The sequence below is a fragment of the Cupressus sempervirens genome, chromosome 10, assembly GCF_028749045.1.
Source record: "Cupressus sempervirens isolate cs-2001-9-10 chromosome 10, ASM2874904v1, whole genome shotgun sequence".
NCBI classification, from domain to species: domain Eukaryota; kingdom Viridiplantae; phylum Streptophyta; class Pinopsida; order Cupressales; family Cupressaceae; genus Cupressus; species Cupressus sempervirens.
The window spans coordinates 717,061,453-717,074,923 of record NC_143127.1 but is presented as its reverse complement, the minus strand read 5'-3'; the positions used below and the strand labels follow the sequence as shown (position 1 = coordinate 717,074,923).

The window sequence follows — 13,471 nt, the reverse complement described above, 5'->3', positions numbered from 1 at the left end:
TAATTATTATTATTTTTGTGTTTCGTATAGTTCATGAGTGATACTACTAACTTTTTGTTTAACTGAAATTATATTTTATTATCACTTATTTATATTTAGAAACAATAACATAGTACTATCTCTAATTAGCAATAATTAAAACATATTATTGATTACGTTTTATTATTTATCTACTTGTGTTAATATGTATTAGCATTATTAGTTAATACCAATATCTTGTACTCATTAAATAATTGACTATTGTTTAAGGAATTAATTATATATTTATATTTAAGGAAAATATATGTACCTTAAAAAATATATTTTATATCATTCATATGATATTTTTGGGTTATGACATTCTTCTTCTTCTTCTCTTTCTTCTTCACCTCCATCTCCTTCTCCTTCTCATCCTTATGCTCATCCTCATCCTCATAATCCTTGTCCTCCTCCTCATCCTCATAATCCTTGTCCTCTTCCTCATCCTCCTTCTTCTTCTCATTCTTCTTTTTATCATCCTCTTTCTCCTTTTCCTTTTCCTTCTCCCTCTATTCCTCGTTCTTCATCTTTTCCTTAATCTTCTCATTCTTTTCCTTCTTATTATTCTTATCCTATTCCTTCTTCTTCTCATTATCTCTCATCTCCTCCTTCTCCTTTCCCTCCTTGTCCTCATCCTCTCCCCCTCCCCGCCCCCCTCTCCCTCATCCTTGTCCTCATCCTCACCCTCCTTATTTTGCCCCATCTTTTGCCCCTCCATTTTCTCCTCTTTTTCTTCCTTCTACTTATTCTCCTCCTCCTCCTCCTCCCCCTCTTCTCCTTCTCCTCCTCCCCCACCCTTCTCCTTCTCCTTTTTATCCTCCTCCTCCATCTTCATCATTGTTATCGTCATCCTCCTTCTCGACGATGTTGAATTACATCAAGTAACTTGAAACATTGATAGTAAAAGTTATTATAGAGTTACACTAAGAAACACTCAATCTTTAACATAGACATTGCGAATGTTATAACTCTTATTAATAATATAAGTTGGTTGAATGGAGATATATAAAAGCAATAATGGATGCAACATGGATCCTTAGTCTAATCCTCAATAGTAAGAATATTAATAATCCTATGGCAATGATATGTATAATAGAAAATTTGGTCTTGACTTGCTACAATTTGAGGCTAAAAAGATTCTATAGTAAAAGAGTGGTTGAGGCACTATTAACTTTGACATGTCTTATTGCATGCAAAAAATTTTCTAGTGTTGTCGTTGGCAACAATGGAACAACTCAAATTGAGGTGCAATTTTTTTTTTTCTTTTAACTTCAGAGATAACAAATAAATAATTTCTAAGTTAGCTTAAACTAGTGCCCATAACTCCATTAGATAAAACTATTTATTGGAACACTATTTATACTAACAATAGATACTTTTGAAAATTTATCTCAATTAAATCTTACGATTAATTGATTTCTTTAGTAGATGTTTAGTAATAGTATTTTTGTAAGAAAAAAAGACAAAAAGATTAACACATATAAGAAAAATATTTGAATATAATAAGATATCTTATAATACACTATAAAAAATACAATACATTTACAATCTTACCAATTAAAAAATCCATCCTGAAAATATATAAAAAAAAAAAAAAAAAAAAAATTCCTTCTCCACATGTAAAATGATAAGAACAAATTCTTAATAGCGTTCTATTTAAAATATGAATCTAGAATTTCGAATTTTTTTCTTTTCTCTCTCTCAATCTAAAAGGTACTAATTAAAAAATCACCACCACTTTCTGAATTTAAAACACTCGAAAATGTTTCAATTGCTAAAAAGTGCACTCAATCGAAAAAGCAGCACTATTTTTAAACCAAGAAAGACGTTTGAGGTCAGCAATCCGTTGTAAGTTACACCCAGTGCAGAGTATTTATCCTCCAAACGAAACATTTCACAATTTGAAAATCGTCTCTTGGGGGTTTTCTCTCTTCACGAGACTGAAGTTAATTGGGATACAGGGGACAAGGGCAATACGAGGATCTTCATGGAGCCCAGGAACTTAATTGCAGGGTTATTTGCGTGTCTGGCAGTCGTGATTACATTCTTTGTTGCACCACGCTTGCCTTATGGAAATTGTAATGCAACCCAATTCTCTACTTTCTTTCGCTGCTTTATTTGCTTTTAGTTATTGTTTTGTATGAAATGCCACTGGAATTTACTCTTAACTATGCTGTTGACATGTTAGGGAGAGGGATACAGAGTGCAGAATTAGTTATAAAAAATGCTGTCATTTATACCTGTGATCCATTGTTTCCGTGGGCAGAATGTATTGCTGTTCGCAATGGCCGTATTTTCGCGGTTGGAGACCTGCCTTCTATTGAGGTGGCTACCTAACTGTTTGACAGATTTATTCATTCGTTTTTGTTTTATTTTCCGAGGTTTTCTTTCCTTTCGTTCTTGGCTTAACTATGTGATTGCTTCTGGGTTTTATGCTAGTTTGTTGTTTATTTCTTTTTCGATATTCAGTAAATTCCTTTTTGGGTAACGGTATGCTTAGATGCCATGATAGATTGACATGTCTTTTTAACATTTACATGAAACTTGCTCCTGGTCTCATCCACTGGACACGTCACACCTAGTGAGTTGGATGTGTTATTTTAGCTTCCATCTTTTATGTGATTTTAACCCTGGGCCCTGCCTTGGAAGTCCCCATGCTTTTAACAATTGGACTCATTCCATTCCATTATTCTTGTGCTGTGCGAGATGTGTCATTTAGCTTCTAATTGTTCAACTATGTCAGCACAATGCTATCTGTGTGGACCTGAACGGAAGCTTTGTGTTAGGTTAATGAAAAATATAATCTCACATATTGGAAAAGGCCTTAGATTAATATATGCGATCACGCACTAAATATAGTGCATGAATTTTTGTGCGTGCAGGGGCTAATTGGACGACAGACTCGCATTCTAGATCTTAAAGGGAAAGTTGTGGTTCCCGGTTTCATTGATTCCCACGTGCATTTTATATCTGGTGGTCTCCAGGTACTTATCAACTTTTAATTTGTATGCTAGGTCTTAAAACATAAACTTATAACAGCGATTAGATGTTTTAGGACCTCTACACAAAGCCATAAATATTCAAACACTTTTAAGTTAACACAGGAACTGATAATAAGATTTTCAGCTCTCATTTAATAGCTGCAAGCCATGTTATGGACCAGAGTTCGTAATTTCTATACATTCTTCATGCTTGGATGCATCTTTTGTGAAAATCTCTATTAATCATTCCCTTTATAGGAGGACTTGCATGTAATCAGTTCCTCTAGGGAGAAACATGGTTCATGGAAATACCAATAGATGGATGAGAGCCAAATACCTTACAGTTAAATGTATTGAGGAGGAAGATGTAGCTGTTTCTGGAGAAAATCATTTTTACAGGAACTAATCTTGATTAAGACCTCATGATTAGAAGACGAGGTTAGGTTTCTTCAGCAAAGAGCCTTAAGGTGTTGATAAAGTTAATCTGATAGATGCACTGCTGAAATTTTATACCGTGTTTTAGTTGGACTGTATTATTACAAAATAAATGAATTCTAATTGTGTGCCTGAACCAAGCAAAGAAAGTAGACATTAACCTTTGTTGAAATTTTGATTAGCTTTATTCAACATAACAAACTGCATATGATTAATCTCACAAAAGAAGGCATAATGTCATGTTTTATTGCATATAAAGGATTCTTCAGTGCTCTAAATAATTGTAGAATTTCATAGGAAGTCTATTGGCAATCAATTTTCTGTTGTACTAATTAATTGAATTAAGATAGGATAACAATCTGTGCCCCTTCCCATTTCTCTATCATATCTTTTAACAAAGTCTAATACAGATAGCCATTACCATTCAAGATATGTTTTTTAGTGGAAATGTCGATACATGTTTTAGGTTCACTTAGTTTTACCTTTGACCCATAGGAGAGACTGATGTATTAATGTGACAGATGGCACGAGTGGATCTTCATGCAGTGACAAGCAAATCTGAATTTATAAGTAAAGTTGAGCATGCTGTGCACGGTATGGATTGAATATAAAGTGATTCATTTCATTGACATGTTCATTCATGAATTTTTTTACTTGCTTCCAAATTTGTCAACTTTATATTCACGCTCTAAATAAAAGCAATATCCTTGAGGAAATATTATGACTTTTTAAAATTTAGTGCTAAAAACTAGAGACAGCCTATCTATTTTGATTCTTTGCATAATTTTATGGTTGTTTTGCAGCTGCTCATATTCTTGTCTTCTACTGTATGAAATAGAGATTTTACTTCATTGTTTTGAGTGGCTTTAGTTATGTGCTGTGAATTTTGAATCATTTGTTTGATCAATTAACAAAATAGTAATATTTTAAGCTTACCAAGTTTTCTTTGCCATGTAGGATAACAGTCTTCCTTATAGAAGGGAATTGCATTTCCTAATTAGATTATGTATTAACTTTGTGGTGTTTAAGAAAAGGTCATTTCAAATAATTTTCTTAGAAATTTTGAATTCCGTCTTGGTTATTTTCATTCACACTTTTTAAATTGGTGCACGCTTTTAATTTTAGTACTGTTTTTGCCCTGTCACCAATATTTTGGGCAGACAGAAAGTACTCGACCTTGACCAATTGATTTGGGTGTAAAAAACGTAACACCATGAAGGGAATACCCACTAGAGCTCCCTTCTAGTAAAGAGAAGGGCAGGTATGTATTGAAGAAGTGCATTTTCTTAATATTATTAAATTTTATCAAACAAACAAATTAAATCAAAACTAAACATTGGGAATGCAGAGAAGAATATGCAATTGCCATAGGATAGTGCTGTAATTTGAATTTAAGTACAAAATGTCCGTTCTTTTCTAGAAATTACAGGAGTGTTTGAAACATCCAGGTTCATCAACATATGGGGCTCTGTTCAAATGACAGTTATCAAAGACCCCACTACTGACTTGGGAATGAGAGTAGGAAAAGAAAGTGTCATAGTGTGCCTATTAAACACCGACAATATCATCTTCACTTACTCTAAATGCTTACCATTCGGCTAGAAACTTTCAGACAATAATGATCATATTAGAACATTCGAATAATATAATAAATAAAGCAATTTGTTGGTACGACTGAAGTTTCTATGGCAGCAATAATTTCTATTAATGGTGTTTACACTTCAAAAATGTTATTCCACTAAGGAAGTTACTTTGGTAATAATCAATTTGTAGTGTTACTAAGGCAAGTTCATTGTAGGTCAGGGATAAGTTATTCAAATAAAGTAATGAGGAATAAGTCGATAAAGAGAAAAAATACGATGATTGGGAGTTTGAAAATTAAGTACCATTGTTTATTTTAATTGATATTGACCTGTCAATAAAATTCAAAGAAATAACAACAATTGACTATAAGGTAGTAGTTCTGAGTTATTCATTAAAGAATAACATGCAGAGATAACATATGTGAGGGAAATAATTAAAGACAACTATTAATTAAGATTTAATATAAATCCTTAGTCTTGAAGAAGACTCAACCAATGTATTATGAAGAGGTGCAAATGGAAAGAAGAGACATGTCTCTCAAATTGTACAAGATATAAGATGGAGATCAATCACTCATAATTCTGAGAAAAATAGATAGAAACCATCTCTTTTTGGTATCCATATTTGGTTCTTCTTAGTCGAGCAGTTGCCTTTATCATTGGAAAGGAAATAGATAGGAAGAATAGTGATCAGAATTAGGATATCTGATTGAGAGTAACAAAGGATAATAATAGCAGTAGCAGATAGAATACAGCAAAAATATATTATTAAACAAAAGTCCTCATTGTGGAATGAAAATTAATCATAAAGGATAAGTTTAATACATAAAAAGGCGTGATTAGCAGAGAGTATAATCTGAACCCTATTGAGAGAGGTTGTGACTACCATCATTAAGGAGATATAAAGACTGAATGGAAGAAAATGAATAGAATAGAAAGAGCACCTGACTACATGAAGGACGTGATATCTTTCAGCAGATCAATTCCTTAATATCAAGAAGAGGATTATTCAGCCCTGAACCTAAATTATCAATATAATTCTTGGTAATGCAGAAATGGCAATTAATATACTTATGTGATTTTATAATGCAAGCTTTGTTTTTTAATGAATATTAAAGATATTAATTAAACTTGTTAATATATTATCACTGCAAATGTAATAGCACTGCCTGTGATTTTTGTGTGTTCCAAAGGCAGTGATTTCTCTTGAATTTATATTGTGGACAAGACAAGGAGAGACATGTCCCTTCATGAGACATGTCTATTTATTAACACATACTGTTTCATTGTTTATGATTAGTATATATATATATATGTATGTATGTATGTATACATACATATGTACATCTGTATGTATGTATGTATATAAGATATATGTATGCATGTATGTATACATACATATATGTATGTATGTATATATTAATTATCTAATGATTACTAATTAGACTGATTAACCGGTAATCATAATAATGTATCTCATGCTTAAATCAATCTGATTGAAGCTACAATATTAACATTCCCTCTTAGCTAGGGAGGATTGTTATATAATTAACACACCTTGCCCTCAAGCAATGTAGAGAGATATCATCTTAATATGGTATTCTTAGAAATGGCATATTTAAGGATATCAATATATACCTACCAAATTAGATGTTATCTTTCGATATCAACAAAAGTATGATTCAACAAGGAATATCAACCATATGATATTCATCATACTTATATTTTCTTGTTATGCACACTGACATCAGGTCCCATGATGCCTACCAAGAGAATATTTGCACATGGTGTCTCCAATATTATGTCTCATAGTATACACCATGCCATATACTAGTACGACAACTTAAAAAGTTATTTGTGAGATATGCACTATCAGATTATATGGTATTTCCATGGATATATTGATTTGGAGATATCCACCATAATGACATCATCTTATAATATTAGGAGTAATGGCCTACAAATAATAAGTCTCATGATATTTACCAAGTACTTAGAGTAATGGCCTACAAATATCGAGTCTCATGATATTCACCAAGTACTCAATATGTCCATAAGGTATGTGCACTGGCATCACCCATGTGACACTTACCATAGGGGCATCAGAATCATGGCTTGTCCACAGATATTAAATCCTCCATGATATCTATACAATATAGCTCATAGATATCTATGTGGCGACATGTATCTCTCAGTTGATATTTATTTACAAGGTATAATCTATCATGATTACTTAGATATCAATCATATGACATCCATCATAACAAAACGTTAGACTTGTAAGATCGTCACCTTCCATGATGCTTCCACAAAGTCATGTAATAACTCACATGACATCCACCATGAACATTTCTAGAGGGTGGAACAAAGGCTTTCACCTCAAACTCCCCTCTCACAAAGAAGGATGCATTATAGTACATCTCAGGTAATCACTGATGTTGAGGTTCCCTCTCTCTAAAGGCTTCGATCCATTGCTTCAAGCTTGTCTTCAATGATATACAAACTTTAGTTTGGTAGAAGGCTTCGAGAAAATATTGGTTGTCAGATCTTCAGTGATACTGTACTCTGAATGAATATTATTCTTAGTATCCATCTATGGTTTAGGCATTCACATAAAGACCTTTTAATCTAGACATATGGAACTTCATCTCATGAATTGTATTCCTTTGACTGCTACAGTTTCTTGGTCACAGGAGAATCCATCTCGACATGGTCTACTCCCTCTCAATAAATATGATCAAGATCCTCAAAAGTCAACTAAAACATATCTTTTGCTCTCTTTGTCACAAAAGCATACTTTGATTCATGGTAACATGAGTGAATGTACTAAACTGTTGGTTTATCCTAAGTTTGGTTGCATTAGATATTCATGCTAATGTGGCCCTCTTCTGAAGCTCCAAGTTCATGCACCAACCTACTAACTTCCAAGTTTACCTTTGACGGATGTGTCAACTCCCTCTTGTTATAGAAGGATATTCATAACTCTGATCATAGAAGATATCTTGATCCAATAGGTCACTTTATCTAGCATGAACATCAAATGACTAATGGATCCTAGATCAAAACTTCTTTGGACCTATTGTCGTAAGATTGAGTCTTGCACAATATTTGGTAGCATGCCTAATGTATCATTCTTCTTTTCCTGCAAGAACATCCTTAGAGACAAAGGAGAAGATCAAGGCAAATAGCTCTTATAGTACGTATAGAAATACAAATAAGAGAGAGACTATAGTGAGTAGATAAAAGGATAATAAATACTTAAATATGTACATCAGCATCCTTGATACAAGTTGCTCCAATGAAAGTCCATATGCTTCAAGTATGAAAATGCCTCCATATAAGCATTTGTTAAATAATAGGAATGGAACATTGGTTATTATTTTCCCCCACAATGTAAAATTCCCACTCATTCCATTTTATAGAGTTTTTAGTTATTATCACGTCCAATAAGAGACAATTATGCATGAATGATATCAACCTCTAACTCTGTTAGTCATATATCCTTTCAATTGTAGTTTCCTTAATAGGTGATAGCAATAGAAACCTCCAAAGTCAATCGACTTGACTCCATGCTTTCCTCCTTATATTAGTATAATCAAATCCTATTTGTATATAAGTGATCTACATGGAGAACAGTCTCTCCCCCATAGCTTGTAAACTGCAGTTTTGATCTCCAACGCGTGTGGTTTTGATCAATGATCAAGCTCTAAAACATCTTACTACCCACATATCTTTATCTTGAATCCTACCTTGACCTTGGAATTTTGCACGTTTATCGATGAACTTTTTTACTACAGTACTATGCGATAATCATATTTTCATTTCCATCTGCTTTAATATTTAATTTCCTCAATTCATTGGCATAAACTCCCATACCAATGTGTTAGTATTTTTAATAAGGCTAAATCTCTTCGTTATGTTATTAACACTAATTGAAGCATTTATGTTTCTTGATTTTCAACAACAATGCATTGAGAACTACAACATTGCCAACCTTAGCCGCCGATACTTGGAGATTAACCTCACCGAAAGCTTCAAGAGTGATTGGATTAGTGATTTGAAGAGGACGACATTTTGGTTGAAGACAATTTCTATCCAGTCTGTTGCAATGATCTTCGATATATTATAAGAAATTGTCCTATGAAAATAGTGTTATTAACAATAAACAACACTTCTTATTGAAGAACAATTCGTATTATATCATCAACCTGGAAACAATGATATCCGCTTTTTGAGATCCTTATTATCGTTCATGAGGGAACCCCATAAAATGTCTTGTTCACATAGAAGTGTACCATTGTGGTGAATGCAGACCATCAATTATATGTTGTAGCCATCAATTTCTACTTAATTCGATAACTACTCGAATCTTAGCTTATTTTTCTAGGTGATAATAAGGGTTGCAAGACTTATGCATTCTTCTCCTCTATATACGGATAATCCTCACTACTTAATTGCAGCCTTTCCTCTATACCCCCAATGACTTCCATCAAGCAAGTTGAGTGAACTACAATTTTGTCTTCTTTAGTCGATCACATATATTAACAATTTCATCATACTCTGTAATGCGAACAAGGTGACATGTTTTCTTTATTTCAGAAGAGTTTCAATATGTATCTCACATTTACACTATGGTAGTTTATACCCGATCATAGGCAATTTCTATATTGCTATGTGACTTGGAGGACTCTTTGTGAATAGTTGGTTGGTCGTAATGATGCTCATTTTCATTTGTTGGCAGTCCAAAGTATAATTTTCTTGAAACATACCTCCTTTATGCTATCGACTCTTTCGCTAGACGTAAGTGGCAACATTCTCTTACATCAATGGTGGCATTGTTAATGTGACTTCATGTGGTGTTTGTTGTCTATGTGATCCTTGGTAGTGTTAATCTCAATGATCACCATTCGTGCAATGACCAAACAATTTCTTGGGCAAGAGATTTTGTTAATTGATTTCGTTGATATCATTGTGGATGTTTTTATGATCTCTGTGTGAAGTAACTATTTTGGATGATTTCCTGCTAACTATAGTCGCACAGTTTTTTTTTCTTTTGAGGAGTTTGCACATTTCTCATTGAATAATAACTCTTATGCGACTCTTACTTGCAATCACCATAATTTTCAAATTGACGTCGTTCGAAAATGATTTCTTCCTCCCTTCCACGATCCCTGTACATTGAGGACAAGCCGAGTCTAGCGAATCATTCACAGTGCATCAACTTCTTCTTCAATGACTTGAGTTGAAAGATTGACCTTGCAAGAGCAACAAGATTTGTGAGAACAGTCAACTCAATTAATATTGTTACTTGAGTAGGTTAATTTGAGTTTGAGTTTAATCATCACTTCACAATTGTGACTATTGTGGAGTGCGAGCAGAGTGAGGGCTTCTCCTTCCTTGCTTACCAATTGCCTTGTCTCCTTATCCTCATTAGTATTATTTTTTTAATGAAAAATACATAGAAGATTGCTCAAAACTTTGCTAGTGCTTTCGATGCTTTCTCTACCTTCTTCCAAGGCTAGGCTGGTGAGCATCTCTATTGCAAGTGTTTGGAGCTGCAAATGATTAGAGCTTTGATTGGTGTGCACAATAAACTTAAGGGGAAAGATGTCTAACTCAAATTGCGAGCCGTCATATAATTGCAAATGGATTTTCCTTTCAATTCTTTATTTGTATATTTAACATTGTCAATATTTCAATTCTCTACATCCATCTATAATCAACCTAAACAATAGAGCCCCCAGGCCTTTGACCAAGACGAATGCTTCAACTTCTGAATTGTTATTTGTAGAAAACATCCAATTTTCTCAGTAACTCATGTTTGATACATAATATTTGTCTGTAGCATAGCTAGGTTAAACATCACTATCACCCCGCTGTGCTTTTCAGTCAAACAACATTGACATTTTTCTAGGGCTGGAAATTCTTCTTCATCTACCCATTTATAGGGAATGAGAAATCTCCTTGTAGGCTTTGCTTTGATACTATGTTAAGATATTATTGCTACAAATGTTATAGCATTGCTTGTGTGTTCCAAAGGCAACGATCTCTCTTGAATTTATATTGTGGATGAAACAAGGAGAGACATGTCCCTTCAGGAGACATGTCTATTCATTAACACATTATATTTCATTATTTATGATTAGTAATTATTAGACAATTATTAATTATATATGATTATATATATAAAATGTATGTATATATTAATTGTCTAATGATTATTAATCAAAATGATTAACTAGTAATCATAACAATGTATCTTATGGTTAAATCAATCCGATAGAAGCTACAACATTAACATAACTGACAATAATTTGTCACAAGAAATGGGAGGAAGTCTGTGGCTGAGGGAGAACTGGTAGAGGCACCCAATTGTTGTAGTAATTGAGAGAGAATTGCTAAGGCTTCCCTATTGCAGTGGCAGTTAAGGGAGAACAACATTGAAGGCACCCTGCTACACTATAATTGAGGGAGAACTGCTAAGGGCACCCCACTGAAGTGGCAGTTAAGGGAAAACAACTATACAGGTTCCTTGTTACACTATAATTGAGAGAGAAATGCTAAGGGCACCGCATTGGATTGGTAATTAAGGGAGAATGACTAGGAGGGCACCCTACCACGTTGTGATTAAGGGAGAATTGCTAAGGGCATTGTATTGCAAGTACCTTCCCAACTTACTCGTTGAGAGGCTAGCGGCGAATCGTAGTTAAATCCAACCTTGGAAGAATGGAGGAGGACGTATGGAGGGACAATCATCGACTTAAGGCACCCTAACATGCCTCCTTACTTTGTATCGTCTAAAATTGGAATTCACATACAACTAAGTACTACATAATGATATAGCTTATTTGATTTTTATATTATGATCTAATGCTAATATTTATATACATATATGTATCTATTCATATGTTGGCATTTGCGTTCGTGTGATGAATGTGATAATCAAGTTATGGATTTCATACTTAAAGAAACCTTATATTATTTAATGTTTACATTATGATTTGATCTAATCCTAATATTAATTAAAGAAACCTTATGTTAGTTAATGTTTATATTATGATCTAATCCTAATATTAATATACATATGGGTATCTATTTATATGTTGGCATTTGTTTTCAAGTGGCGATTGTAGGAATCAAGTTATGGACTATATAATTAAAGAAACCTTATATGCGGTAAGCCCTAATCCTGATTTGTGGCAATTGTTTTTATTAAAGCAAATTCTAGGGAAAATTGGAAAGGGGACATTACAATACCATATTGGGAGGTAAAAATAACTCAAATGTGACATCCAGGTGTCTAGGTGTGCTCTAAGAAGGTCTAATGTAATGTTTTGTCTTAGAAGATAAAGTGCTTGTACTTTTCAATGTCAACAACAAATTGGATATCTTAACTCGCACAAAAGGGAATTGTTCACTTGAGGGCAAGTGTCAATGAAGAAATAAAATGAATTGGTGATTTTTTTGACACTTTAGTGGCTAGGTGTAGCCAAGATCAATTTAGTGTCAATGGTTGATTCAAAATTTTGGAGGGAAAATTGATATTACACCATTTGTTTTCATTCCGAGGCACTTATGTATCAAAACAAGAATGCAAAAGCATGAAGAAGCACTCAAGTAAAATATGATGCCCTAAATCACCAAAGGGTAAAAGGATAGTTAAAGTAGATCAAAATGTGCTCTCATGCTTTCTAGAATGAATTTACCTCAAATTGTCACTTGTGAAGTAGAAGGAAAAACATTTTTAGTTGTCTTGGTGCACCCAAGAAGGTCTGCATGTCAAGACGTCAACTTGCTGATAGGAGAAAAATGCATCCCATTTTTCTATTGTGCCCTTGGATACTTTGGTGGTCAATTTGAAAGAAAAGGTAAAATGGCTCGAACTCTCTTAGCTGTGTCCTCAAAGAGTCCGAGTTTAAAAATCAACTTAAAGAAAACATAAGGGTGGAAGAAAAATAAATTATGCCCTAGTCGGGAGGAGGTAAAAGAGGATTCAAAAATAGAAAAGAACCCCTCAAAACTTATTAAGTATTTCTTTCCTCTTACTCAAATTGTCAAGGTGCATAGTCAAGAGGAGTACACGTTTGGAGAGCATAAGGAGTAGATTGGAGCACTAAAACTGATAGTTTCTTCAAGTTTTCCCCCACCACAATGGAGCACTTATCTGTCCTTAAATCTTTGTTGACAGGCTCTCTCCTTGTTCTCTCTGGTTCTGAATGTTTGATTGCAGTTTTTGTAATGACCCTTACCAAGATGTCCCAAAGACATCTTGCAAACTAGGAAACTTTCAGCTCACAGGTATTTTATCAGACTCTTGGTAGCTTTCTTCAATTCTATTTCTGTATTGTGCAAAAATTTAAACTGAATTCTAGAAATAGGTTATGAATGAAATGCCCAAGAGTACTTTTGGATTCTCTGACTGCAATAAACTGTTAGGAAATGTGCTAATGCAAA

The 13,471-nt window shown here is 33.7% G+C and overlaps 1 protein-coding gene across 3 annotated transcripts in view; it reads left to right on the top strand.

The window, feature by feature from the left end:
• Positions 1 to 1,822: 1,822 nt before the first annotated feature.
• Positions 1,823 to 13,471, top strand: part of LAF3 (Amidohydrolase family) — a 252,714-nt gene continuing 241,065 nt past the window's right edge. The window contains exons 1-4 of one of the 3 annotated variants that reach the window (XM_089807847.1): positions 1,823 to 2,096; positions 2,207 to 2,343; positions 2,901 to 3,002; positions 3,956 to 4,028. In XM_089807847.1, the coding sequence (XP_089663973.1) occupies positions 2,006 to 2,096; positions 2,207 to 2,343; positions 2,901 to 3,002; positions 3,956 to 4,028 (403 nt within the window). In that variant the 5' untranslated portion in view covers positions 1,823 to 2,005. The remainder of the gene's footprint in view (positions 2,097 to 2,206; positions 2,344 to 2,900; positions 3,003 to 3,955; positions 4,029 to 13,471) is intronic. The other 2 variants (XM_089807849.1, XM_089807848.1) reach the window with 2 other exon arrangements.